The 26917-nt window shown below is 36.7% G+C and overlaps 3 protein-coding genes across 3 annotated transcripts; 1 reads left to right on the plus strand and 2 right to left on the minus strand.

Moving 5' to 3' along the window:
* The first annotated feature begins 2428 nt into the window (after positions 1-2428).
* On the plus strand, positions 2429-12288 carry LOC137958930 (uncharacterized). Its single transcript, XM_068806146.1, has 17 exons — positions 2429-2595; positions 2800-2965; positions 4080-4178; positions 5396-5487; positions 5681-5781; positions 6764-6854; positions 7695-7753; positions 7921-8041; positions 8146-8214; positions 8945-8997; positions 9116-9224; positions 9313-9483; positions 9628-9789; positions 9877-9969; positions 10300-10485; positions 10618-10835; positions 11681-12288. The coding sequence occupies exons 2-17, from the start codon at positions 2812-2814 to the stop codon at positions 12042-12044; spliced, it is 2142 nt and encodes a 713-aa protein (XP_068662247.1). The 5' UTR covers positions 2429-2595; positions 2800-2811; the 3' UTR covers positions 12045-12288.
* Positions 12289-13120: 832 nt separating this feature from the next.
* On the minus strand, positions 13121-15293 carry LOC137958797 (large ribosomal subunit protein eL24-like). Its single transcript, XM_068805930.1, has 5 exons — positions 15203-15293; positions 14140-14215; positions 13906-14007; positions 13522-13670; positions 13121-13416 (listed from the first exon to the last, which is right to left on the minus strand). The coding sequence occupies exons 1-5, from the start codon at positions 15211-15213 to the stop codon at positions 13257-13259; spliced, it is 498 nt and encodes a 165-aa protein (XP_068662031.1). The 5' UTR covers positions 15214-15293; the 3' UTR covers positions 13121-13256.
* Positions 15294-15985: 692 nt separating this feature from the next.
* Positions 15986-20134, minus strand: LOC137959967 (14 kDa zinc-binding protein). Its single transcript, XM_068807404.1, has 5 exons — positions 19998-20134; positions 18632-18689; positions 17898-17987; positions 16471-16588; positions 15986-16340 (listed from the first exon to the last, which is right to left on the minus strand). The coding sequence occupies exons 1-5, from the start codon at positions 20108-20110 to the stop codon at positions 16273-16275; spliced, it is 447 nt and encodes a 148-aa protein (XP_068663505.1). The 5' UTR covers positions 20111-20134; the 3' UTR covers positions 15986-16272.
* Positions 20135-26917: the final 6783 nt, after the last annotated feature.

Below are 26917 nucleotides of genomic sequence, written 5' to 3' on the forward strand. Positions count from 1 at the left end.
ACTTTAAACCATTGAAAAAGGGAAGAAGATAATATTGAAAAGCCCGTAACCAGAACAATGTAGGCCAACAATCACCTACCTCCATTTCAATCTTTTGCCTCGACAAAGTCTTTCTTTCATGTGTCTTTTCTGGCTTCAGCTTTTTCAAGTTTTAATGTCGTTTGCCTGCTGCTCATCGATTGTGTAAACCGTGAAGAATCAACGGTTTTCCCGAAGTAAGTGGCTGGCACCATTAAAATCCACTCCGGAGTTCAAACATAAATTAAGGCTAGTTAAGTAAAGCATAATAAGTTAAACCTGATATTTTACAAGTTTGGCTCGTTAACCGGTGAGCCTAGTTAGCATAAATTTTATTATAAAAATATCCTTTATTTTAATTACTTGTCAATTCTTTTTTAGTTGGTTAATAATTACTCTTATTTACCTCATCATGATGTATTTTCTCAAATTAGGGTCGTCTTTTTTATACTGTTCTGTAAATTAGAGTATATCGTCAAAGTGGGCATGTAAGAAGGGGAGACTATGAGGGAGATTGCAGCGCCCACGCCAACTGATTCTGTTGTTTCCGTGGAGCTGGTTTTCGGTTTCTGAAGTTGTGGTCAGAGTAGCCATTACAGACATTTTCTGTCCGCTTCGTCTGAGAAACCACGTTCCTCTGACACCTGGTTCGATGGTTTTGACGAAGGTTATTTTTCATTCGAGGTGGTGTGCGCTCAGAGAGGCACTTGTACATTTTGCTCAACCAGGGGTGGTATGTTAGCGACATGATCTCTGTGTTATGTAATTTATTTATTTTTTCAGATTTTTAATGTGCCATTAACTTGGACCAGTTGAATTCATATCAGTGCAATCAGAATCAAATGTCTTCGCCAGTCTGTTTGAAGCTTCTATCTATATGTGAAGAATTAATTAGAAATCAAAAAGCATTTGTTCATCGACATGAAAACCATGGATAAAAAAACACTGAGTTATCATCCTGAATTTCCGAAAAAATAAAAAGTAAAAATAAAAACTCTTCAACAATTGAATCAACTATCTTCCGACTGTTCTGATGTGGCCGAAGGTTTGTGGTGATCTGCGAATAGGGTGGAAGAGATGTTGTGGTTGGAGTGGCGGTGAAGCCTGCACCGAAACGAGCCCGCGTGTTTTGTGGGAGAACAAACACAAGATTTGGTACCGGCTTGGCTCGACAGCGAATCGGTTGACCAGGATTTCTTCATCGTGTTCGTCTGCAATGGGGGACTCGGCTCCTGAACAGTGTTATTTGCAGAATTCATCTCGTCGATAGTCTGGTCATTTTGAACGGAAAAAAAAAACAGTTAAAAGTAGCATCAAACATCATAAAACTGAGAGACAAGGCCGTGACCATTGACGGAGAAGAAGAAGAGTAAGGAAGTTTTCAGAAATGGCACCGGTGATAGATGAATGAAAAATGGGTTTATTCCATGATGCGTTGAAGCTATCACTCGCATAAAAGAAAATGAAACTAAGAGAACAACTGTTGATTAGATGAAAAAACAGGAAATTTTGAAAATCGATTCAGCAATACGTAACGTAATTATTTACCCGTGAATAGAAAGTTCAAGGATAGAAGATACAGTAATATTCTCTCCAAAGCGCGAAAGGCTTCTCAGTCTCGGACACCGGATGTCAGGAACTCAAAGCAAGCGGTCTGAAGGCCAGTGTTTAAATTAGACGAAGAAGAAGCAAACTTTGCCATTAAGGATCTATTCAACGCCTACCAACTGCTGAAGTCTCGAACCTCATTAAGGATGTCAAGAATTCTGTTTTTTCTCTTCTTTTATTAAATGGATTAATGCCAGTGAGGTCAAGGTCTAATGGTGGAAATCAATCAAGAACGTGCAGGACTTTCCAGAAACACGCATGCTTCTCATAAGGACCTAACTGCCCTGGGAGGAATTTTTCCTACAGAAAAGTTGGAAAACGACGATCGAAGAAGATGATACGAGGGTACGGACTCTGATTTTGTTATGAATTTCTAGATGGAAGGTTTGATTTTTCTTACGCCAAGGCATCAATCAAGCCAAGCATAGGATTACTTTTCTGAAAAGACTTGTGAACACGTCTAAAAGAAGAGATTGAATGCTTAACAAATAATTGCGACATCTGACTTGGAATCACGCATTATTTGGTCGGTTGGGAATGATTGTTGAAAATCATTCGTCTCTGTGTATAATCTATACGTATGTATGACTGTATGTATGTACATCTGTGTATTTGTGTGTTTATACGTAGTTTAATTCACTAAGGTCCAACAGCCCGACCCAAAAGCCCATCTGGGTTGGGCTTTAATGGGTGGACTGATTTTGATCAGTGGCCGTGAGCGGATTCACGTGTCTTTCCGGATCTTTATTCCTCTTGTTTCGTATTCCCTTGGGCCTCAAACATCTATCGACTCAGTTTGTTGTTTATTTTCTTTCCCGGCACAGGGTTTACCAAAGAGCCAGCATTAGAGCAGCGCCGCAGCGGCGAACCTGCTTAACGAGAACTCTGAGAACGTTACCGGGGCTTAAGAGACCAGAGGAGAAGTATCTATTCTTCTGGAGAACTGAACAGAACAACAGCTACAACCAGGTGCGGCGTCTGATTTTGGTTGTTTTTTTTTTTTTTCTTCAACTGTTGACTAGTTTGACGTTTCTCCTCACATGTATCATTGGTATTGAGTTGCAGTTCATTACCTTATTTCTTCCCTTTCTTGTTCTACCCCGGCAAACTCTATGTTCCCCCCGAAGTAGTCACCGTGTTTCCATATTTAATTGTGTGTATTTGTTTCTGTAGGGATTGCCAAACATGAGTAATTTGGGAAGTAGCGCCAAAGCGGCTCCCGGTAACTCACTTAAATCCACTGCTGTAAATGGCGTCCAGATGTATTGGGTTTCAGGGCAGCGGTCCTTGGCGACGTGGCTTCCTCCCAAAAAGTTGAAAGCACTTAGAAATAACAAAGGTGAACTTTTGATATTTTTCTTCTCTCTTTGTTGTTTGACTTTCTCTAATTCCGTGTGAATTGTGAAACTATTGAATCGTTTAAACGGAGATTAGTGAAGTCGTGATCAATGCTTGTATCTAAAAGCCTATAGCCTTGTGTGTACTAGTCATCTGCTACTGTTGGTTACTTTTCTTTGTTAAATCAAAACTTCAGTATGTTACCTTGATTAACTTAGAGAATGTTAGTGATGCCTCAGAATGTCATTTAAGTAGGAAAAACAAAATTCTTCCTTTCCTTCTGAAAGTGCTGTTCTGTAGTAGCATGGGTGATTCCTGTTTGAGGGGCAGGTAAGTAGGACTTGATTGTGGCAATGGACAATGCCTATCTGGAAATTGGAAAAAGCTTGTCGGTTGCAATTATTTGACTTAAGATATTGCTTTCCAACTGAGTCAATAACCTAACCAGAGCGTCTTAGTTCAAATGCATTTGTCATCTTTAAGAACGTTACTAGGCATGTGTAACAATGTATCAATTATAAGCTTATTACATTTAGATCTGAAGAAAGACTGCACACAAAGAACATTACATGATTCACCTGTACTACATTAGGCAACTGTTCAAGCCTAGCGTCTCCTTTGAGTTGGCCTACCTATGAAAGTGCTTCCATGAGGTGCCTGTATTTGTCTTGGGCATTCACATTTGGATTGACTTATAAGCTACTTTTGTACCTTCTATGGTTACTTTCTACCTTTTTTTCAATGAAATTCAGTATCTATTTCTGAGAGCAAAAGAAATATATTTACTTTTCTATGACTATTAACAAAGAGTATGGGGCAAAAAAAAAAATCAAAATATTTGTTCTGATAGTTAGAATGTGCAAAGTAGAAAGATGATCATAAAAGATTCTGAATTCTTTCTACTGTTTGGTTTAGGCTCTTTGCAAATAGACATGATGTTTATGTGATTATTGTAATGTCTTTTCCCTTTTATTGCCCTTATTATGCATAATGTTTTACTTTTTAATTTATTCCTGTACCATTTTCTGGAATTATCTTGAAGCTTTAAATTTTATTACGTCCGGGATAAAATATTTAATTATTGTTATGCACTATTGGTTTTCTTATATAATCAGGCTACCAGCAAAGAGTTGATGTGCTGCAGGATTTGTGGTTCGAGACTGCCACTACCAAAATTAAACCTACTCCTGATGGGCAATTCCTGATTGCTTCAGGTTCTTATATTTAGTGATATTTCATTGCTTTTGTGTTTGAAATAATCTAAGATAGCATAGTATAGATGCTTATTTTTTAATTGTCATTTTTTATTTCGTTTGAGTCGGAAGTGATTCTGCATTGAGAATGAAAAAAAAAAAAAACTGCAATTCTTTGATAGAAGGTTCTCTTATAAAATCTTTCCATAGACTTGTGTCAGGACAGTTACACCTTTATTTTTAAGTGAATAGGTGAATTAAGCAGATTATTTTTTTAAGTTTATCGTGACAGTGACCAAAGCAAGGGTAAATCTTTGCATTGAGAATGAAAGAAAAAACGACTGCAATTCTTTGAGAGAAGGTTTTCTCTTAGAAAATCCTGTGGGAAATATTTCCATAGACTTGTGTCAGAACAGTTACAACTTTACTTTTAAGTGAAAAGGTGAATTAAGCAGATTATTTTTTAAGTTTATTGTGACAGTGACCAAAGAAAGGGTAAATCTTTGCATTGAGAACGAAAGAAAAAAAGACTGCAATTCTTTGAGAGAAGGTTCTCTTAGAAAATCCTGTGGGAAATCTTTCCATAGACTTGTGTCAGGACAGTTACACCTTTATTTTTAAGTGAAAAGGTGAATTAAGCAGATTATTTTTTAAGTTTATTGTGACAGTGACCAAAGAAAGGGTAAATCTTTGCATTGATAACGAAAGAAAAAAAGACTGCAATTCTTTGAGAGAAGGTTTTCTCTTAGAAAATCCTGTGGGAAGTCTTTCCATAGACTTGTGTTAGGACAGTTACACCTTTATTTTTAAGTGAAAAGGTGAATTAAGCAGATTATTTTTTAAGTTTATTGTGACAGTGACCAAAGAAAGGGTAAATCTTTTTCTTAAGAGAGCCTGTTTCTTTTCCAAGCAGATTTGTTTTTTGTTTGTCTCTTGTAGTCTTTCAGATGGCTGCTATTGTAACAAGGTTGCTTGGGACATTATGTCAGTGTGTTTATGTTTGTAATTCACACACAATAATTTAATTCACTGAATTGTACAGTTTGTCAAAATACAAAATCCTTTTCTAGTAAAACATAATTTAGAGATCCTTTCTTAGTCTCACATTTTTTGCTGCGATGCTGTGGGTCTTACTTTTGACTTTTTTTTCCTGAGAGTTTGTGTTCTGCTAGATTCTCTTCTGTTGGTTTTTGAAGTTCACTCCAAGTCTGTCATGTCGCTTGATCTTTGGAATGCAGGTATTTACCCTCCACAGGTTAAAGTATATGACTATAGTCAACTCTCAATGAAATTTGAACGGCATCTGGATTCTGAGATACTAAATTTTCAGGTACCGTTACGTTCCCTGTCCATCCCTTATAGCCTGTGGTTAAGGCACTGCTGTGATTGTCCTTCTTTTCTTTTAAATAAATTGAAGATTTCACTTGATGAACAAAGAAAAAGGTTCCACGTTTATTTGTTGCAAAATCTGACAGGATGATGTTTTTGTTTTTGATAACTGATCATGGTTGTTAATTGACTAGGTGCTGTGTGGTGATTATTCTAAAATTGCATTTCTCTGTGCTGATCGATCTGTTCGTCTACATACAAAATTTGGTAGTCACTACAGTTTGAGGATTCCGAGGTTATTTCTGTGCTTTAAAGATTATACCTTGTCCCTTGTCCTTTAAAAGAATGAACATGTTTGCAGTATCTATGATGTATTTCCATTGCTGCTTACCTGTTTTGGCAGAGTGTTCTGTGTTTTATCTAAAGTTCCATGTCATTTTCATTTGAATTGTTGTTTCTCGTTTAGTGCTTCTGTAGTTGGAAATGTTATGAGCTATGCAGATTGAGGGGATCCTGGAAGGAGATTTAGAGCAACTGCTGCCTAACTGTTCTTGGCATGTCTGACCAATTGAATTGATTGTTTTTCTTATGCTACTGCGAAGTTCAGTACAGATAACCTGGTGTTTTGTGAAAGGATTGATGTATCAGGAGTTCTGGATCTAATTCCTTTGACCATGGCAAAATTATTACATTCTTTAGAATAGTCACTCAGAAAAAAAACATAATTTCAAAAACTAGAAAAAAAGAAAAGAAGAAAGATTGCTTCAGAGAGTAGGGCTCTAGGTTTCTCAATGATAGATATTACCATGTCTTCAGGTTAAGAGGTATTGGTTTCTGCACAGAAGTTTGAATTTAAAGGATTTAAACTAGGAACTGTATTGGTTATCATTAACATGGAAGCACCCCATGAAGTACACAGAAGTCTGTGCTTCTTGTCAGTCCAAGAATCCTTCTGAAGGTTCTGAAAAAATCAACTCTGAACCTGTTTCATGCCCAGACTGTTCTCTGATTGATTATCTGTGACTACATTGTCATTGGTCATCTCTACAGTGTGGAAACTAATGCGTTTAATGGATAACTTTCTTCAAGGAATGATTTTGATGAGCACTTCTGAACTTGTAGCTCCTCTACCATTTACCTTGTAGTTTGTTTCTCCATTAATTTCTTTTATATTTTATTTACCTCTGTTTGTTTTTTTCCTTAGGGTGGAGGTTGGTGTTATTTGCTTTTGAAGCTTTTGATGTTCTCTTATTTTTTTCTTAATGATTCTTTAACAGGATGGGAAGGGACTTTGCATATGATTGTTGTTCATGTGACTTGCTTTGTGCTGCCTCTTCTCCAGATCTCTACAGGATTAATTTGGAACAGGTTTTCTTTAATTTTTTTCTCTCAACTTCTCTGCCAGACTAATCTTTTTCTGACTGAGCAATCACTTCTGTCCACCTCCAGAAAGCTCAATTTTTTAGTGTTAATCATAGCTATTGGTGCTTTAAAAATGTAGAAATGGGTGGGTTTAAAAATGTTATGCCTTATGGATAGTGTGGATGAAGTGAACTTAGGTATATTTAGATGAGATTGAGGAGACATCTGCAGACCTTTGACTCTCACATGGCAGCACATATCTGGATGTGCAGCGACGTGAATTTACTTGCACGGGCAGGAGCTTCTCTCTAGCATCTTGCTATCAGCAGCTCACTACCTTTATGATTGGATAATATCTTCACTTCATGTTGATATTATATTGCATTTTTATGATCTATACCTCTCTCTGTTTGTGCTTATGTACATCATGCTCTTATTTGAACTCTCTAAAGATTTTTTTACTCATGTACATCATGTTCTTATTTGAACTCTCTAAAGAATTCTCTTCCTCAATGTTTTAGAAAAAAAAAGATGAGCTTAAGATGAGAAATAATCTAAATTCTCGTTTTTTGCCCGCTTTTTTGTGACTTTCAGCTTCGAGTTTCAGACTTCCAACACTAGAAATAGTGAAGATTCTGTTTCAATCAAAGTTGGAAGTTTGAGACAGAGGTTGACAGAATGCTTGATTTCCCTGATGAAAGTTCTTGAGATTTCACTTCTGAACTCCCATTGTGACCACCTCATATTTGCATTGTTAAGTGAAAAGGAAGAATATTTCAAGAAATGAAGGATTTTGATTTAACATTAGTCAATTCAGATATTAATATCTTCTTCACCAATTCTCAGGGGCGTTTCCTTACGTCACTCACATCTCAATCTCCAGCAATTAATGTAGTGACACGAAGGTAGTAGGAGAGCATGATGGATTTTTTTTGTATATCTTGATTGTATATTGAGATTCTGCTTTACACAAGTATTCTATACAATTTTTTTAAGCTGATGCTTGCATTTTTTTGTTTATTTATTTTTTTAAGCTGACGATGCTTGCTTTTGTTTTCGAAATCAACTTCAGCAAACTTCATGGGCTAGTTGCTTGTGGTGGTGAAGATGGGGCACTAGAATGCTTTGATATGAGAGTGAAATCATCTGTTGGCAGGATTAATGCAGTTGTACATGGTGGTGATGTTGATTCGGTAAAGCTGCTTGTTTTTTTATTGATTCCTGTCCTTTATTTTTTGTTTATTATGGAGTTCGGCAGGCTTTGTTCTTGTAAACTAATACTTCAGTAATTATGCAGGAGGTTACTGCTCTACAATTTGATGATGTTGGAGGCTACCTAATGGCTGTTGGAAGTAGTACTGGAAAGGCAAGGCGAACATAAATTCTCTTACTGCAGTTTTCAATCTGTAATAATATTTTTATTTGTGATTTTGTGCTGAGGTATGACAGAATCACATCATTGCAAAAGCAGATATAATTTCAATAGTGTGAAAAAAATCTCCTGAACACTTTTTTGAACATGATGGTAAAATATTTTTAGGTGTTTTATTTGCACTATGCCTTCTAGGAAATGTATTAGTGGGTATTTGTTGGACTAGATAAAGTGATGAGAATTCAATTGATCCTACTGCCCTGAGCCCATTGATCCTCAATTTCAAAATTTTCTCGGTATGTAGAAAATCTCTTTAACTTAACTTTTCACTATGTTAATCATCTACAGAAAATATATATGCACATGTACAGACACATGAATTAAACATGCATACATATGTATATTCATCATGAACACCTATGGCTTAGAAGTATTTGTTTTTTAACATATTATTTTCTCTATTTTTATTCTTTCATTGTAGAGCATTATTTCCTCTAACAGGCAGAGTCCTTTATCAGACTTTCATGTGGAAGCATCTGTCATTCTATAGAAAAAGAAATGTATATGTTGTTACTATGAAATCTTATAATGTGTTGGTTTTATTTTCTAGAAGTATCCAGACTCCTTTAGAAAAAGAAATGCATCTGTTGTTACTATGAAATGTTATAATGTTTTGATTGTGTTTACTAAAGTATCAGACTCATACCTCTTATTAATTCTGCAGGTCTTGCTTTATGATTTGCGTTCTTCACATCCCATTCGAGTTAAAGATCATGAGTGGGTGTTTTTTAAATGCAATTTTTAATTCATCAGTTTTACTTATTTGACTTCTTCCATCTGTTTTACTTGTTTTACTTTTTTACCTACAACATCCTGCAATAATTCGCTTATTTAGGTATGGGAGTGCAATATTGGACATTAAGTGGCATCAAACCCTGAATACTGCTAAACCCAAACTTATATCTACAGATAAGCATACTGTAAAGGTCTGGGACCCTGAGACGGTAAGGAACTTCGATGGGCGAGCAAGATAATCCTTTTGCATATTTAAGTGGACTCACCTCTCACATGACTATTTTACTCTGCTTCTAGGGAGAGGCTATGACCAGCATTGAGCCATCTGATGGAGGTATTAATGATGTATGTGTTGTCCCAGAGAGTGGACTGATTATGTTGGCTCTAGATTGCAGCCAGATACCATCCTACTTCTTACCTGCTCTTGGCCCAGTCCCAAAGTGGTGCTCCATGTTGGATGCATTAACGGTATGTTGGTGTTTCTGTAATTATTGACTGCGCTTAAGAAAAAGCCTTCCCTCTTTTGAAATTGCCTCCACATTTTCTTTTTCTTTTCTGGAAAGATGTATCTATGTTGATATATCAATGGTTGGTGGCTCATCTATTTTACAGGAAGAGATGGAAGAGGATGCACAGCAAACGTCCATCTATGATAATTTCAAATTTTTGACAAAGGAAGATCTGGAGCAACTAAATTTAACAAACCTAATTGGCACCAACCTCTTAAGAGCTTATATGCATGGTTTCTTTATTGATTATAGGTTATATCAAAAGGTCTTGCTAACTTACATCTTCATTATTTATATTTTCAGTTACAAAATTTTATACAATCTAAAAGGGTATTTCTTGATACACAAATAGGCAAAAGCTTTGGCAAATCCTTTTGCGTATGAAGCATATATAGAGAAGCGAAAACAAGAGAAGATAGAGGCTGAGCGTGCTTCTCGCATTACGGTCTGTCCTTTTCTTCTATATTGAGCTTCTGTTTTCTTTATTGTTTGCCAGGAAAAGTTCATACATTGTACGTTATCAACTATTGTAAACAAGAAAAGTGTACATGCTCTCCTTTATGATCAGTATGTACCTATGTATGCTTGTATGTTATTTTGTAGTTGTCTTTAACTTAAATACGTTATCAACTATTGTAAACAAGAAAAGTGTACATGCTCTCCTTTATGATCAGTATGTACCTATGTATGCTTGTATGTTATTTTGTAGTTGTCTTTAACTTAAATGTGAAATTATTATGCAGCTGCATTTTTGGATTGACTATTTTTTTTTCAGATAAAAAGGAAACTGCCCAAAATAAATAGAGGTCTTGCTGCTCGTCTCCTTGAAAATGAAGAAAATGAAGTTGGAGAGGAAACCAATGAAGATACCATCACAAAGAAGAAGTCATCCAAGAAGAAGAAGGGAGTTGGCAATGAGTTGCTCAAAGATGAGCGATTTACAGTATTGTTTGAAAACAAGGTGAGTGTTAATCCTCAGCAGTGTCGAGAACTGCTAGTGACTAGTGACAGGAGGAGAATTTTAGTAAGCAGAGTCCTTAGGGACCAGGTTTGGTTTTCTTGTTTATAATTATTAAGCTTTTTTTATTGGCAGAACTTTGAAGTGGATGAATACTCGCAAGAATATCAGGCTCTGCATCTTCAAGCTGGTAAGAAGCAGCCATCACTAATTGAGGAGCACTTTGAGCAAGTTCTGCAGGATGAAGAAGAAGCTGGTGTTAGTGATTCAGACATCTCAGATGCACCCTCATCCTTGGATGGTGAAGCTGGTCAGAAGAAAACGAAGAACCAGAAGATTTCTAGAGTTCCAAGGTCGGTTGTTTCTAACCATATCATGAAAATTTTGCATAGTTTTGGACCTTCGTTTTGCTTTGTTTGCCTACTGATTTAGCTTGGAGCTTTTCTACTTTGTTGGAGACCAATTTGCCTGAAGATGTAACTTTGAATCTTTTGTTTATGTTTTCTTTTCTAATGGAAAAAAGTAATGTTTCTGGACTAGATAGTCAACATGTTTAGGTATCCTTAAATATTTCATTTGTTGACCTGTTATTGGCACCATTTCTTGTAATAGCTGTTCTCATCTAGGACTAAAGAAATGGAAGTTTATGTGAGTACTGGCTTGTATGATTTGATGATAGGTTGATCAGCGTGACACTGTTAACAGGCTTTGGTCTCAGGAAAGCTTCTCTTGCTTTTTTTCCAGTTCTATTTCTCTTTGCTGCTCTTCTATCGAAAGCAGATATATGTGGCTATCTATTGTTTCATTCTGCATATCTCTTCATATTTTCTCCTCTGTTCTAATTCCATCCCCAGATTTCCTGGTCATTTCTTTGGTTTTTGTCATAGAAGGTGTTGTCCAAAGTCTTGTCAACATTTCTTTCTCTCTTATTATTGCTGAGTGTATTTCATATAGTCAGCTCCCTTTGCTGGACGTTTGATGATATCTACGTTTTAAGGGTTCTATGGGTTAGTCTGGTTTGAGTCGGGCAAGCAACCTCACTTGTTAGTGGCTGAAACTGTTCTTAATTTTTTTTAAACTAGAGATCTAATTAGTATTGGAGATCTTGTGGATGCTGTATATTCATGCAATCGAAGAAGATACTCAATTTTATGAACACTAAAGCAGGCTAAATGTGTAAATTGTCTGTTACATGCAGGTTGTATGAAGTAAAGGATGAGCGTCACGCCGCTGCATTTTGGAATAAAGCGTCTCTTTCTGAGGAGGATGCTCTTCCCTTAGGGGAGCGTGTGGCTGCACTTGAAAAGCAGCAACACGAAGATACCCCAGGCAATGTGAAGATGGGGGTGGGTGGTTCCCGAGAAATATCCTTCTTTTCCAAAAGTTCAGCCAAAAAAACAGGGGACGGGGACCCACGGGAAGGAAATAGAAGGGGAATCAAACCTTTGGGCCTTCCTTCGGTTAGGAACGGTTTCCCAGGAAGATCAAGAGGTGGTGGCCTTGGAAGAGGTAGAGGTAGAAGTAGAGGTAGAGGTAGAGGCAGAGGCAGAGGGCGTGGATGAAAAGACTGAAGCTGCCATTTTTTGTGGACTCGAGAATGTTGGTAGTTTGTTTTGGCTGCTGCTTTTGCATCTGTAATCTGTCTTAATTTGGATCCCTTGAACTTTATTAAATATCTAGGTTGTTTCGGTGTAGGATATTTATCAAGCAGCTGAGTGAAAGCGAGGGATGGCAATGGGTACAGAACAGATAAGGGGTGAATTTTTTATCTGTTTTGATTATCTATGATTTATTTCATATGGGATAACGAATGTTGTGAAGTGTAGCTCGTTAACACCGGTCCTTTTCTCATATTCGGTTCAGAGCAGATGGTTCGTCATCTTGTACCAAAACTAATTCATAACAGTTCCGCACAGACAACGTCTCGTGTTTCTAGTATTAGAACCCCTCATGTTAGGCTAGTCTCCCACTTCTCAGACTCATCGCAACCATCTTTACCCTCTTTTACAGCTTCGTACCCCGTAAATTCATGTGGGTTATCATTGGAATCAGCAGTTTTAGCTTCTAAAAAAGTCTAGTTACAGACCTCCGATAGACCTGATGCAGTCTTCTCCCCTTTTTTTAAAGCATGGTTTTCGTAAAGATCTTGTGGCAAAACTTGTCAACAGGTGCCCTTCCATACTTAATAGCGACCCTGATAGAACACTCGAGCCCAAGATCGATTTTTGGCACATATCTTGCTGAAGTAGAGTCCTGAAATATTATTATTTGCCAATTAGGGGCACAAATATCGAGTAACGAGCATCGTCAGAATGATAATATGCTGTGATGTCGATTTCTCAGTTATTTGCCGACTATCGGTCCCCATTTACTACATACCGCACACTTGCTCTGCTGGTGCCTCTCAAGGCGCAGAAGTAACACCAGAATGTCATTTTTTCGCATTTTGAGCTCACAACATCAACGAAGTATACGAGGCCCAGTTGTGATCCCTTTCCGAAAACAAGGCAACGCAGGCCGCGAACCTGCCTCCTCAAGGGCCCGGTTAAGATTGACAACCAAAATGGAAGCTGGAATAACAAGCTCTTAGTCCACTGAATACTTGAAATTAAATGTGCAATGACAACTCCGTGTCCTATATGAAACGAAAATAATACGCCACCCCGTAAAGGATTTGAATAAGTCAGTCAAAAAAACAGCTTGCCTACCGAGGATAATCCTACAAAAACTTTCAGAAATATGCACTAGTAACAATATTCTCATGTCACTAGCCCTCAGCGCTTTCCACCGCCACCACCAAGCTTGGGGCCTTTTGGGGCAGCTCCTCCTTTAGGTGCGTTACCCTTGGCCTGACTTTTTTGCACTTTGGCCATCACCTCTGCTTTCTTGGCCTTCTTTTCATCCTTGGTTTTTTTTATCCTCTCTTTAATTTCACTGCAAGAAATATGGTGACATATTAGTAGCGAAATCACTGAAATCTTTCCTAAGAAAAGCTAAAAAGGGATAAAAGATCATGAAAAATTCTTGGTAGAGTCGCACCGCAGGGCTGCTTCACGAGCAGCATCTCTGACTTCAGCCTTCTCAGTTCTTCTCTTCTGGATCACCTCCAAAGTCGCCCCAACAATCGACCTGGAGTAAGGTTTCTTTGTTGCACGCCTCCTCTTCCTTACAGTTTCAGCGTGAATATCCTGCAAGACAGATCATTTAAAGAAAATATAGTTAAGCCATACATACAATATAAAGCTTCACTAATGCCCATCTAAGTGACATCTCACAAGAGAAACAGAGCATCTAAACATCTGACATAACATCAGATCGAGACTCCATCCCTACGTTCTTATAACACCAAACACATTACATTTGAAAACAGTCTGTGCAAACTAAAATGATTCTTCTTATGCTTTGAAAAGAAAGACAATTTACCTTCTTATGCTGCTTCCTGTACATGGCAGTCCAGGTAAGCTTTGATGGCTTCAGACGGTTATGGAAGTACCTCTTACATTTTGAATTCGCAAATAGAAAGACCTAATATGAAAACAGACAAGTTTGAGAACGCAAGTAGTGAACTAAAGAAGAAAGCAAAGAAAAACTAAAAGTATAATCTTATATATGCACACAGACATCCAACTCAAGAGCAGAGAGTTTTAAAATTTTTACCTGAGAATCAGCTCGTACAAATCTGATTCCCTTTCCAGGGTATATCTTGGCACCGCTGAAGCGGCAAAGTTCAGTTCTGGAAAGAAATCAAGTGGTTCAATAAAGCTAAAACACTAGTATATCAAACAATGTGAAACCAATAGGCTATTTCATTTTCTTTAATGAAATACAACTCTTTTAATAGAAGGACAATTAAACAAATCATTCGATACAGTAGTATAGAATGTTACATAATTACAGAAGATACACATCGAATGCGTCAATCAAAACGCACATATTACATACAATGCCAGCATATCATACCGATCAAATTGCTATGCAATTCCACTCATCAATCACTATCTAACTCTGTGATAAATGCCTATTGAAGTTCTGAATTAAGAAAAGTCTTTCGGGAAAAAAGAAAAAAAAAAAAAAAGGCTTCCAAATCAGTACACGCTCTGGAAATTGTAATCTATAATTTCTATCTTGATTAGAAAGATAATCTGTTTTCAGCATCAGATAAAAACTGTTCATGATTAAAACGGAAAAATAATTCACAATACAACATTTTCATCTCCATTTTCAGTTTGCTGTCAAATACAGACTAAATCGGCTGCTCACAAACAAACCTCAAAACTTAAGACTTCTGCTTCAGTCATTTTCTCCGTTTCTTAGTGGATAAACTCAGAAGAAGAAGTTCACGAAAACAAAGAATAAAAAAGTTAATAGATTCTTTAAAATTAAGTCACTGCAGATAAAAATGAAATAAAGATTCTAGTAACGCTTCACCAGAGGAAGAGCTTCGACCTGGCTGAGCAAAAAACGTTTTATCGGAACAAATCCGGTCTCTAGCCCAAGAAACGAGTTCATCTTTCTATTTACTAGTACGAATACGACCACCTTACGAAAAACTACATATCTAACTGAGCGGATATCAAAACCAGACCCCAAAAACATAGATCTAAAATATAAAGAAAGTAAACATTAGGGGAAAAAAGCATCAGGATTTGAGTTTTGTGGGAGTAAATTAGAGGGAAATAGAACCCAGTAACAAAAGTCAGAAGGAAAGAAGAGATCGTACTTGAGAACCATGACAGTTGAACCTTCTTCTCAGCCTGCCGCTCTTCGCTTCCAGCCACCGTATTAGTCTGCAAATGTGCAAAACCCTAAATACAACGCTTCATCTTTCCGTGTTGTTAACTTGTTACTTCAAGAAAGGGACGCCACTTGGAATAAACTACGAAACTACCCTCGTAACGACGTCATCTAGGTCGGGCCAGCCCTTTGATACGAGGGTCCATAGAAAAAAATCTATGGGCCTAGTGTGTTTTGTTTAGTCATTTGTAATGTCAAGTGTGGGCTTGAGAAACTCCAGCCAACTCGAAGCCTGTGGTGGGTGGATCCTGGATGACATGTTTTTGCCACTTCCTGAGTTAGACGTACAACTCGATCGGGTCCGACATATTTAAAATTGGGTGGGTTGGGTGGGTTGGGTGGGTTGGGTTCTACGGATGAGGCTCGACCCTTTTACAAGTGGTGACTCACCTTCTACTCACACCGAATCTAATCCTTACCTTGAGTCCTGGTTTGACTCTCTCTATCGGACTAAAAGTTTTGGTACCTGATTGACTAGTGCATTTAATGAAACATTATGAGATGCCTGCCTATTCAAAGACTTCTTTGAGAGTTCTTATTTTCTTTGACGCCTGTATCGGCCATGCGGGTAACACTGTTTCGCTCATGCAGATCATGTCAGCAGAGGAGACTAGAGAAGAGAAAGGAGATGAAAACATATGAGAGTGAAAAGTTAAAAAACCACAAAGGGAGAGAAGAGAAGCGAGTATCACATGTATCCCTGTCACTCTAGGAGCAAACATATAAAATTTTAATTGTGAGTCTGGATTTTGGAGTTTGAAACGTTGATCTTCGATAATAACAATCCAGCAGAAACAATATAAGTAAACGGGTCTGTAGTCATATGAAACATCTCTCATATCTCATCACACTTCGAACACAGGCAGAAAAAGATTTTTATTTTATTCATTGCTGAATGGTATTGCAGTCGATGGAGTCCTATATAGGCATCACCATTTGAAGGCAAACGATCTTTCATTGATCCATCTACCACTTACACAGACTCTTGAGACCTTCCTAGCCAGGGGGCCAGTTCATTTGACGTCCCCCAATTAGGTGAATGTGAAGATGATATACGGATTGACCTGTGAAATGCAAGAATAAAAAATAAAAAGAAGAAGAAGAAAAAAGAAAAAAAAAAAAATCCAAAGGTTGAGTGAGCAGTGAAACCCCAAAAAACCTTCGATTAGAAACGAAACATGGAAGGGTACATACATCCATCAGGTCCATCATTAATGACAATTCTGAAGCCCTTATCAAGTCCTTCCTGTTTAGCAACAACTTTGGCAATGTACAGAAGGTAGCCAAGGATTTCGCAATGCCTTTCCTCTGCCTGCAAAAAAGCAAACGAAATAGATGCCAAGAAACCTTAACACAACATTAATTAAAAAACTCTCCTAAAAATTCAAACCTAGAGAAAACAAATGATTGAGCTAAAACCAACCTCACAATAAGTTTATAACAACTCAACACAGTTTATTGTAGTTTTAGAGAGTTAACCAGTAACGAGCAACAGCAATCAGGGGTAAACACCAATTAAACAGGGTACTGCCCAGACAAGTCTACGAAGACCCATGACTTAGTTGACAGCTCCTACTGACTAGAACTCAAAAATGACTATCAGAGATTCAGGAGCTTTAGGAAGTTGCCATGACCACATAAGCCAATTGACCAAAGAGCCAATTCTTCCCATTAACACAACAGATATTGTCTTGCTTACCAGGTTATTTAGTTTTTACATCATGTGCCTTCACCAACCAATAGAAGTGATATAAGCCTTTATTTTAACTTGTGTCTAAATATTAACCTCTCCTAAGAATTTCCTTTTCTTCCCGTCTGCTCTTCCTTTTTGTACTGAACTCATGATATAGGAAGAGCTCAAGGGATGTTCTCTTTACATCTTCCGTAATTGCAAGTTTTGTTTAAAAATAATCTAGAGGGATTAGAAAATTTCAAATTGAATTACTAAGCTATTATTATAGATACCAATTAGTAAAACAGATTTCTAGCCTTCTAGGATATTTATTGTAAAATCACAGATTTGCTATGTTACTGGAATTACTATTCATAATTGAGAGAGGAGCAGAGCAAAGGAAAGAAGATAAAGAAATGATGGGAGAAGAGAGGAAGAGCAATGGAATTCAGCGAGAGTTAGGGAAAAGGTTCCTTTAGACTCTCACTGTAAATTTTTTTTTGAAAGAAACCCTCACTGTAAAATTACAGTAGCTAATGAACAAGGAATGCATAAAAACATCAAATGAGCCATCTATGATTTATCTAGCATGCATGCAATTTTTTTTTCTTTTCTAAATGCAAGAATTACAAGATTCTCCTTAAAAAAAACTTATCTTATGAAGACTAAACAACTAGAAGTTCACCCATCATATACATTAGGAGATCTTCACCTAAAAGGAACCTTCTTCAGGGTATCTAGACAATGTCCAAGCCTTGGGAGTAAGTAGGTAACTTCAGAAAGAACAAGTAAGCTTCCTAAAAATGGACACTAATTCCACAATCGTTTCTTTGTCAATTTTCTATTTATGAGCCAAGCCTCTTTACCAACCAAAACATCATAATCATAAAATAAGTAAAGAGAAGGTACAGTCTAGAGCCATTAAAATTTCATAAGTATCGGGGCCTACCTTGGACAGCCCACTCAAACCATCCTTAATTTTGGGGATGATCAAAATATGTGTAGGAGCTTGAGGACTTAAGTCCCTGAATGCAAGTGCCTAAAAGAAATAATTTAAAAAAAAAAAAAGATAATGTCAGAAGTCCATAGATTCCTGGATAAGAAAACAAGTAGCTTTTTGAATGAAACCACAGATTGACGAAACTGGGAGAAGAAGCAACCCCACAACCATATTAGGTTGGTGATGCCTCTGTGGCCTTCAAGAACTCAAATGCAACCAGTGCATCCACTCTGTGCCTCAGAAGAGGCAAATTTTCTTTAATGTTAATGTGGCAAGTGTAATCAGCAGGTATAGATTCCTAACAAGGACAGCTTATAAGCAAGTTCACAAGCAGATAAAATACCAAAGTTCTACCAATACTTCACCAGTCAACAATGCTAATATTTTACATTGCTAAATTTAAATTATAAAAAAGAAAGAAAGATAACAACTGGTCACCACCTAGAGTATATATGCATCATTCTTGAGCTCTTAGATTTCCTTAATTATTACTTGCTTTATTTTGTGAGGAGATATGCAAACTGTATTGATGCCTCTCCTCCTCAGAAACAGAAGAATGTAATTAATTTAGGGAACATGCTCATGAGTTACAAAATCCCATCTAGTACCATTATGATTCTGCCCCAACCCAAAATAGATGATCAAAGAAATGAAGAAAGCATCTCAAGTAAGAAGAATGCTACCTTGTCATCTTCGTAAACAACATTAGCAGGAATTTCCTTCCTTATGATTTTATCAAATCTGCATATAAAATGTCGTTCAAAATTTTCACATAGCAGTCGTTAGTCCAAGAGCACCATGTGAAAAACATACTTCCAGTTCAGTAGTAAGAACAAAAACATCAAATTCTAGAGCTGCCCTCTTCTAAATTATTAGGTTTATAGGAGACACAAAGAAGCCAGCTGAAAAATCAAGAAACTAAAATCTCAATCAATTGTTAGGATGTTTAAGAGAACTTAGGTCAGTCTTTAAGTTTAACAGGAAAATTGAGCTTAAAGTGCTCACATTTTGGCAACAGATATCAAAGTTATCCATGCAACCCCTGTACCAGTAAAGAACCGAAAGAAATGGCCATGTTTAAAACGCCTCTCGGAACTAGAATCAGAGAAGTACATAAGCATTTCACAAACTTAAATGCTGAATTTTGGTAATTTCTTAGTTTAACAACAAGTGCAGAGCACTATTGCCATAAACAGTCATATACTTATAAAGCTTGACATTACACCTAGCTTCAGACCAAAAAAAGAGCGGAGCTCAAAGCATCTGTTTTTCCAAATTAGAATTCAACAGTCAATTAAATGAGATCTAAGATCAGTAATGAAATGGATACCAATAGATGGCCCACATGGTTGGGTTGGTCTTTAGCTGATTACAGGACTGGAGCTTGTAGATGATAATAGTCAAGAGAAACGACAGAAACAATGAAACCTCAACCCAGAAGACTTTTCCATTTACAAAACAAAGGAAAATACAGTTAGGTAAGGATGCCTAACAAGAAATGAAGGTCGGTCAAGAATGGCATTGATAGAGACAGAAAAAATAGGTTTAGAAAGATCCAACACGGAGACAACACATGATCGATAGAACAAATGGTACAAGATTCAAGCCGCTGATACCACCATAGCGGGTAACAGCTCTGATGATGATGGTGGCTGTGCACCAATCGGGTAGAGTCATTACTCCACCTCCCGAAAGTTTATAACTTACGTAATGCATTTGCAAGCTCCGGAAAGCAACAAAATTACACCTTCCTTCCCTCCAACTCACCAACAAGACAGACACCCACAAAACATCAACTCATATCCAAAAATTGAACATCGAAAAGCAAGAAACAAAAGCATATTTTTTTTTTCCACTTAAAAACCAAGAAACAAAAGCATATTTTTTTTCCACTTAAAAACCAAGAAACAAAAGAGCATCTACTTCCTCCATTCAAACTGAACCCCAAGTCATAGAATTCCTAACTAGAAGACGGAAAAAAAATCAAAGAAGTCGATGAAGAGTGTCTCATAAAAAACGCCCACAAAGAAAAAAAAATCAACGGCTTACATGGTTGGACCATCAGCACTAGAAACAGCCGCAAGTGCAGCTTCCTTCTCAGAAGCCATGGCAGCAATGTGAGAGCTTAAAATCTTGAGCCTTTTATCAATCCCTCGATTCATGACCTTTTGTCAAAAGAGTACAAGCCGGCAACCCCTAAGCCCAAGACATCGTAGTGTTCCTGTCGGGCCCACATTATAAGCCGAGCAACCTCATCTTGAGTTCCAGCCCAAAAATTTTAACCGAGTTTAAGCATTAGTGTACATTTAAAATATTTTTAAAAATATATATAAAATTATATATAAATTTTACATAAAATTGGTCATAAACCAATATGTATAAGATTGGGAATGACCTTTACTTAAAATTAAGTATAATCTATGTATATAATACCTATATAAAATTCGGTATGACCTCTATTTAAAATTGGGCATAATTTATATACATAATACTTGTATAAACACTCTATAAAATTGTCTATATATTCCATAAACACTCCGTGAAATTGTTTATACACTCCATACACTACATAATATAGTACATAATATAGTCTAAACACTCGATACACTGCATAACATTATGAATAAACTTCATACAATAATCAAACACAACAAAATTAAATGCAATATCAATATCAATTTACAATCACCCAAGTAAAAACTATAAATAATTTAAATTAAATCATATTACTATTAGTGACTTATTAGAAAATTACAAGAAATATTTTAAATTTTTCTTAGGAAAGTTAAACGGACCTCTTATTGCCTCTTTTAGGGAAAAAATATAAATTAATAATCAATCTAATATATTATTATAATTATCGATACATTTTTAATCAAATAAAATGTTAAACATAAAATTACAATGAAAATTGCTTCATGCTAAAAGTATTATAACATCAACTGTTAAATACTTATTTAAAAATTTTTTATACAGTTTTCTACCCCATCTTGGCAGAAAAATTTTACTTAGAAATTATATGATTTTTTAATAAGAATTTTTAATTAGAAAAATGTTTACAAAAAACATGAGATATTAATAGTTCATCTAAGCTTATTTCTATAAAATATATTTTTAATTTGTTCAAGAGCTACGAGGAAGGAGAGTTTAAGAAAAAAATTTATTTTTTATTTTTACTTTATGATCTCGCACATGCGAAATCATTTTCACGCGGGGGAGGGGGGAGATTATTTCTCCTCTAAACTTATTGGCTATGGTTTTCCGCCAAGACGATGCGGAGGGAAGGGGTTACGACGCCGGGGAGGACCTGTCGTTGGGGATGACGGCGGTGACAGTGACGGAAGCAGCGGCGATGAAAACAGAGGCAACGACAAGGAGAGGAAGAAATCGAATGGACGGCCACAGAGGCGGTCGACGAGCAGCAATCAACAGTAATAGAGGCGGTGACAACAGCCAACGGGAGGGGCTCAACGTTAACGAGGGGAGGAAAATTTCTCCCCCCCTCACTCTCGCTCACGCTCTTGCTCCTGCTCCCAATCCCAATCCTGACTCACTTCAAGTCGCCTCGCGAGCCAACGAACCGAACCTGGCTTCGCTTGAGCTCTGCTCGTTAATTTAAACAAGCCGATTTCGGAGCTCAAGCTCGAGAAATAATGAATTGAACCGTGCTGACACCGAGCTACTCGCGAACCGGCTCGGTTCGAGAAGACTTAACATGGATATCCGGGGGGACAGTATCCATGAGGAGATTCAGATACATATCGCACATTTCTTTTCTATGTATAAAATAGATAATTTATTTTAAAATATCTAATATATAAAAGAGCATGTTTAATTCTTTAAATTATTACACTTTTGAATATTAAATTATAAAAATAATATTACACATATTTACGGGAATTTTTTATTTTTTTATAAAACAAAAATAGATATGTTCCACCATCGGCTTGAAAGGTATTTTGTTTGATTGAGTAAATATTATGTGATAGATTACATTATTTTCGTTCAAAGCCGGTATTCATTTTAAATGCAAGGATGGTAACAGTCTCCTTCTGTTTCCTTGTTTTTTTGCTGGTGATCGATCAGCTTACTCCGCCACGGAAAATAAAAGAGACCTACCGGCACATCAAAACCAGCTATCTGCACCAAAAACTCGTTATATAATGAGCGACGTTGTTTCTTCTTTCTCCCAACCTTTTCCTTCCCACTGCTTATGATGGAGTGGGTTTCAGGGTTCTCATATTTTCTATCCCTGTGCTTTCTTCTTGTTGTCACATTGGTTCTTCTCTCAGAACCCCTGCTGTCACTCTCCCTCTTCGGTTCTGCCAGCAGGCTGAAAGAGCTGATATGGTCGGGTGAGGAATCAGCCATAGCGGAGGAAGAACGCCGCTCCATGGAAGTGAGAGCAGACGAGATGCAGGAAGTCATAATTTTCAAATATTCGTCTCAGTTAACCTCCACTGACCGTGATAAATGGTGGATCAGGTAAAAAAAATTTGTCTTTCTCAGAAGCTGCAAAATAAAATAAACACTTCCGATTGTACTGGGTGTTTCCTTTGCTGCAATGGAAAAGTTTCGAGATAAAAGAGAACAGAGAGAAGTATGTTTGTTAAAAACAGGAAAGAGGTATTTTTGGAATCCTTTATCAGTTTATTCAAAGCACCTAAATTTATACATGACATTTACAGCTATTCCTTGTTTACAACTCTTTTACACATTAACATTCCCTCCTCAAGCTGGGAGGTAATCTCATTGATCCCAGTTTGAACCAAATAACATAGATGTAGTAATAAGATTTTTCTTCATAAACTCCCAATTTGTTGTAAATGGTGTATAGGATATTTTCGTATAAAATGGCAATCCTACATACCTTCCAAGACCCCCCTCACGCTGGTGTTGGCATAAGATAAGTGAGAAAAAAAATCACTCTAAGCCGTCCATACTCCAATCATAACTCATGTTGGATGTAAGACACATTCCTATCTTCATTAGGCAGTGGGTCTATACATAGTACTAAAAAATATAATAAAAATCCTCCATCACCGTAACCCTCCAGAACACCGACTCTCAAATGATAGGAGTAAGAAATGTCAATTAAGGAAAAAAACAGGTAATTACCTGGAAGATAATATTCTAGGGCCACCATATACTTTCTTTTTCATCAGAATAGCCAATACTAAATTTATACAAGAAATCACCCGTTTACAGTGCATTTACAGTTGTTTTACAAATTAACACTCTCCTTCAAGTGAGGAGGTAATGTCAGTAATCCCAGTTTAAACCAAATAATATAGATATAGTAATAAGTTCATCTATCATGAACTCTAAGTTTGTTGCAAATGATATATATGATAGGGAATTTCACTTAAATACCCATTTAAAATAAAATATTTTTAAAAATACTGACGTCATCAAAATATTTCTAAAACTACCCAACTTTGACCGGTCAAATGCCTATGTGTGCAGTCAAAAGCGACACATAAGCTTTAACTGCTTATGTGTCACCACATCATCAGTGCAGTAAACATAGATCGACACGCCATCTGCCACGCCATTATTTTACCACGTCATCTGCCACGTAAGCTGACACGTCATTAAATAAAATTTAAATATATTTTTTAAAAAATAAAAAAAATCAGATACATTTTTTATTACCTAATATCTACAATATTGGACATTTATCTTTGGGAAAATAATAAATGTTATGTCTCGAAGCCTAAAAATTATTTTAGAGTTTAAAAATATAATTTATTTCTATAATTTTTATCACATTATTTTAAAAAATAAATTATTAAAAATATATATTAGTTAATTAAAAATCTTACAACACCTTTTATTATAAATTTAAAATATTTATTAACTGAAAAAACATAAAAATTTTACTTGAGTTTAAAAAATAAACGTACCGGTACACTTTTTATTACCTTATATTTAAAATAATAAGTTATAAAAAATCTTACTCTTACCATTTTAACACCTTTTTATTATCGATTTAAAAATTATTTTAATAAAAAAATTTGAAAATTTAAGTTTTGAGTTTAAAAATCAAATTTATCAATACGTTTTTTTTCAAATTTATTATTACCTTATATTTTAAAAAATAAAAATAAAATAAATATATAATTAATTAAAAAATTTTACTCTTACTAATTTAACATATTTTATTATCGATTTAAAATATTTTTTAATTTTTTTATTGTGAGGCGGGCATCGAGGGCGAGCGGCGGCAGCAGGCACTGCGAGAGGGGGGAGTGGAGAGGAGAGGAGAGGAGGCCGAGCGGCGGCGGCGGCGGCGGCGAGAGGGTGAGAGGAGAGGAGAGGAGGCTGAGCGGCGGCGACGGTGAAAGGGCGAGAGGAGAGGAGAGGAGAAAGATGACAGGGGACACATAAGGCATTTAAAATAACTTATTTTGAAAAACAATGCGGTGGAATATGGTGAGGATTATTTAATGACGTGTCAGATTACGAGGCAGATGACGTGGTAAAATAATGACATGGTAGATGATATGTCGATCTATGTTTACTGCACTGATGATGTGGTGACACATAAGTAGTCAAAACTTATGTGTCGCTTTTGACTGCACACATAGGCATTTGACCGGTCAAAGTTGGGTAGTTTTAGAAATATTTTGATGACATTGGTATTTTTAAAAATATTTTATTTTAAATGGGTATTGAAGTGAAATTCCCTATATGATATTCTCGTATAAAATAACAATATTCCGCATCTTATATGTTTGCCTATGTGGTGTAGTACTTCTCATGTCTCAAATTGAAGCAGCATTTTTAAACATGTCATTAATTTAAAAAAAAAAACTTAAAAGGGAAGTGTGGTCATCGAAATCAGAAATATCTCACCGCGAAAAAAAGTCAACTGACGAACGTGTTAAACATGATCACGATGTCATTTAGGGGGAGTTAGTCAACAAAATGAAAATTTGATCTTTATCTTCATCTTCCTCTTAAGTATCTACATGATCTTCATCTTTGTGCTAGTGTGGACAACTTCATCTTCGAAATCTTTGAAATAGGGTGTTAGTGTGGACAACTTCATCTTCATCTTCATCTTAGAAATTTAAAATAATTGATTTTAATAATTATAAAAATAAACTAATTAAACCAAAGTGTTTGAGTTAACAATATTTTAATTACCACTATTAAATCACTAATACAATAGAGTAAATCAAAAAAATTATGATTAATAAATAAAAAATATTATATTAATAACATAAGATAGATTTGTATTGTATTAATTAATAATATATTTTGACATAATTAATGATGATACATTAATCAAATGCATACTTTAATTATATTTTATTTACCAGAGACTTAAATATGAAGTTTAATATAGTTATAAAATAAAATAAAATAATAAATAAATACATATACAACTTTTAAAATAACCTAAAAAAAATTATTCAAATAACGAGTTCGTGCCTTTAATATTCTTACCAGAATATTCATCAGAATCCTTCACGATTGCTTCTATCCCCTTCACACTACCTGGAAGACTTTGAATTTCGTGTGTCTGAGCAATGCCGTCACCTTTATCTTGAATCGAGTCTCCAATGTACTCACTCTCTGGAAAGCGCAAAGACGATTCATTTCCCCGCACTGATTCAACCTCTTCAATCACAGTTTCGTCCATGACTTCAAATGTGGTCTCAACTTGCATAGTTGGCCTACAGTGATTCTGAATTTCGGGTTCGGCAACGTCAAATTCTTCAAGATGACTGAGTTGTTCATCCTCGTTATTGATTTTTGGACCGCTATGGCTCTTTGCAGTCATAGAATCGACCGATTCAATCGGAACGATAAGATCCTCAACAGGTCGGTGTTCAGAACGAGGAGAGAGGATAATGAAAGATGGATCCTCTCTACAACTTAATTGAATCGAAAATCCATTATCCTCACCTGACTCCCAAACAGTGGTACCTTCCAAATGCATAGATGGATGATCATCCACAAGATCTTGCTCCGGCTGCATAAGGGCACCTTTTTCATCTGTTTCCTCTGCCATTTTTTCTATTCCCTGAGGAACTTTGCCTTCGGAAAAATCAAAAAGCGGTCGATTTTCTGCCATTTCAATTCTTTTCCTGATTTCATCGTCGTCGACGTCTCTCAGGGAATCCGGTTTGGACGGATCCAAGTACTTTACATCATTAAAATCATCAGAATTATCAGCCTCTGTACTTTTTTCCTTGACCAAATTTCCTTTAGGCGCATAATCTAAAACATCCTAGGAAGGCTTCAACAGCAAATACGGCGAGTATAGTCCTTCATCTACGGTCGCACCACAGCACGAACACTTTGCATCCTTGGTACCCATTTGGTTGTTAGACACCCTGTCTCCAGAAAGCAAAGAGAAAAAAGCGATTTGTCGCTCCGCCCCACCCATTGAAGGCCGCGAGGATGAGCAGTCGAAGACGAAGGACGAGATCAATGTCGGGGGCGCAGGGAGACGAAGGACGAGATCAACGTCAGGGGGCGCAGGGAGACGAGAGAGGGAAGGGAGTGCGGGAGAGAGGAAGAAAAAAGAAAAATGATGACGCGTGATGGGGGGTGCAAGGAGAGAGAGGGAAAAATATGAGCGTCACCCGTCCTTCAATTCGAAGAAGATCAAAAAGGGTCTTCTTCCACATGATTGAAATTAAACCGTGGAGATGAAGGACCCCTTCATCCCCTGCATCGAGATGAAGCTTCATCTGCTCTCCGACTTCAAGTGTTGAAGGGCGTTATGTGGTTGAAGATCATCTCGTCCTTCAAGTTGACTAACCCCCCCTTATAAAGAGATGAAAGCTTCGTTGTGGTAATTTCTTCGTGGCCAGAGGTATAGATTCAACCACGTGGAATCTAGCATAGAGGTATAGATTCAACCACGTAAATGATCGTCGTGAAACATGTTAGATCTGTCGAGGATGAGTCGTGAATGGACGAGACACCCTCGTACGCAGTACTTGTCGCAT

This window comes from Aristolochia californica, unplaced genomic scaffold, assembly GCF_029961685.1.
Source record: "Aristolochia californica isolate CCGP_79_NKW_82.1479 unplaced genomic scaffold, dmAriCali1.0.hap1 SCAF_3, whole genome shotgun sequence".
In the NCBI taxonomy this organism is placed as follows: Eukaryota; Viridiplantae; Streptophyta; class Magnoliopsida; order Piperales; family Aristolochiaceae; genus Aristolochia; species Aristolochia californica.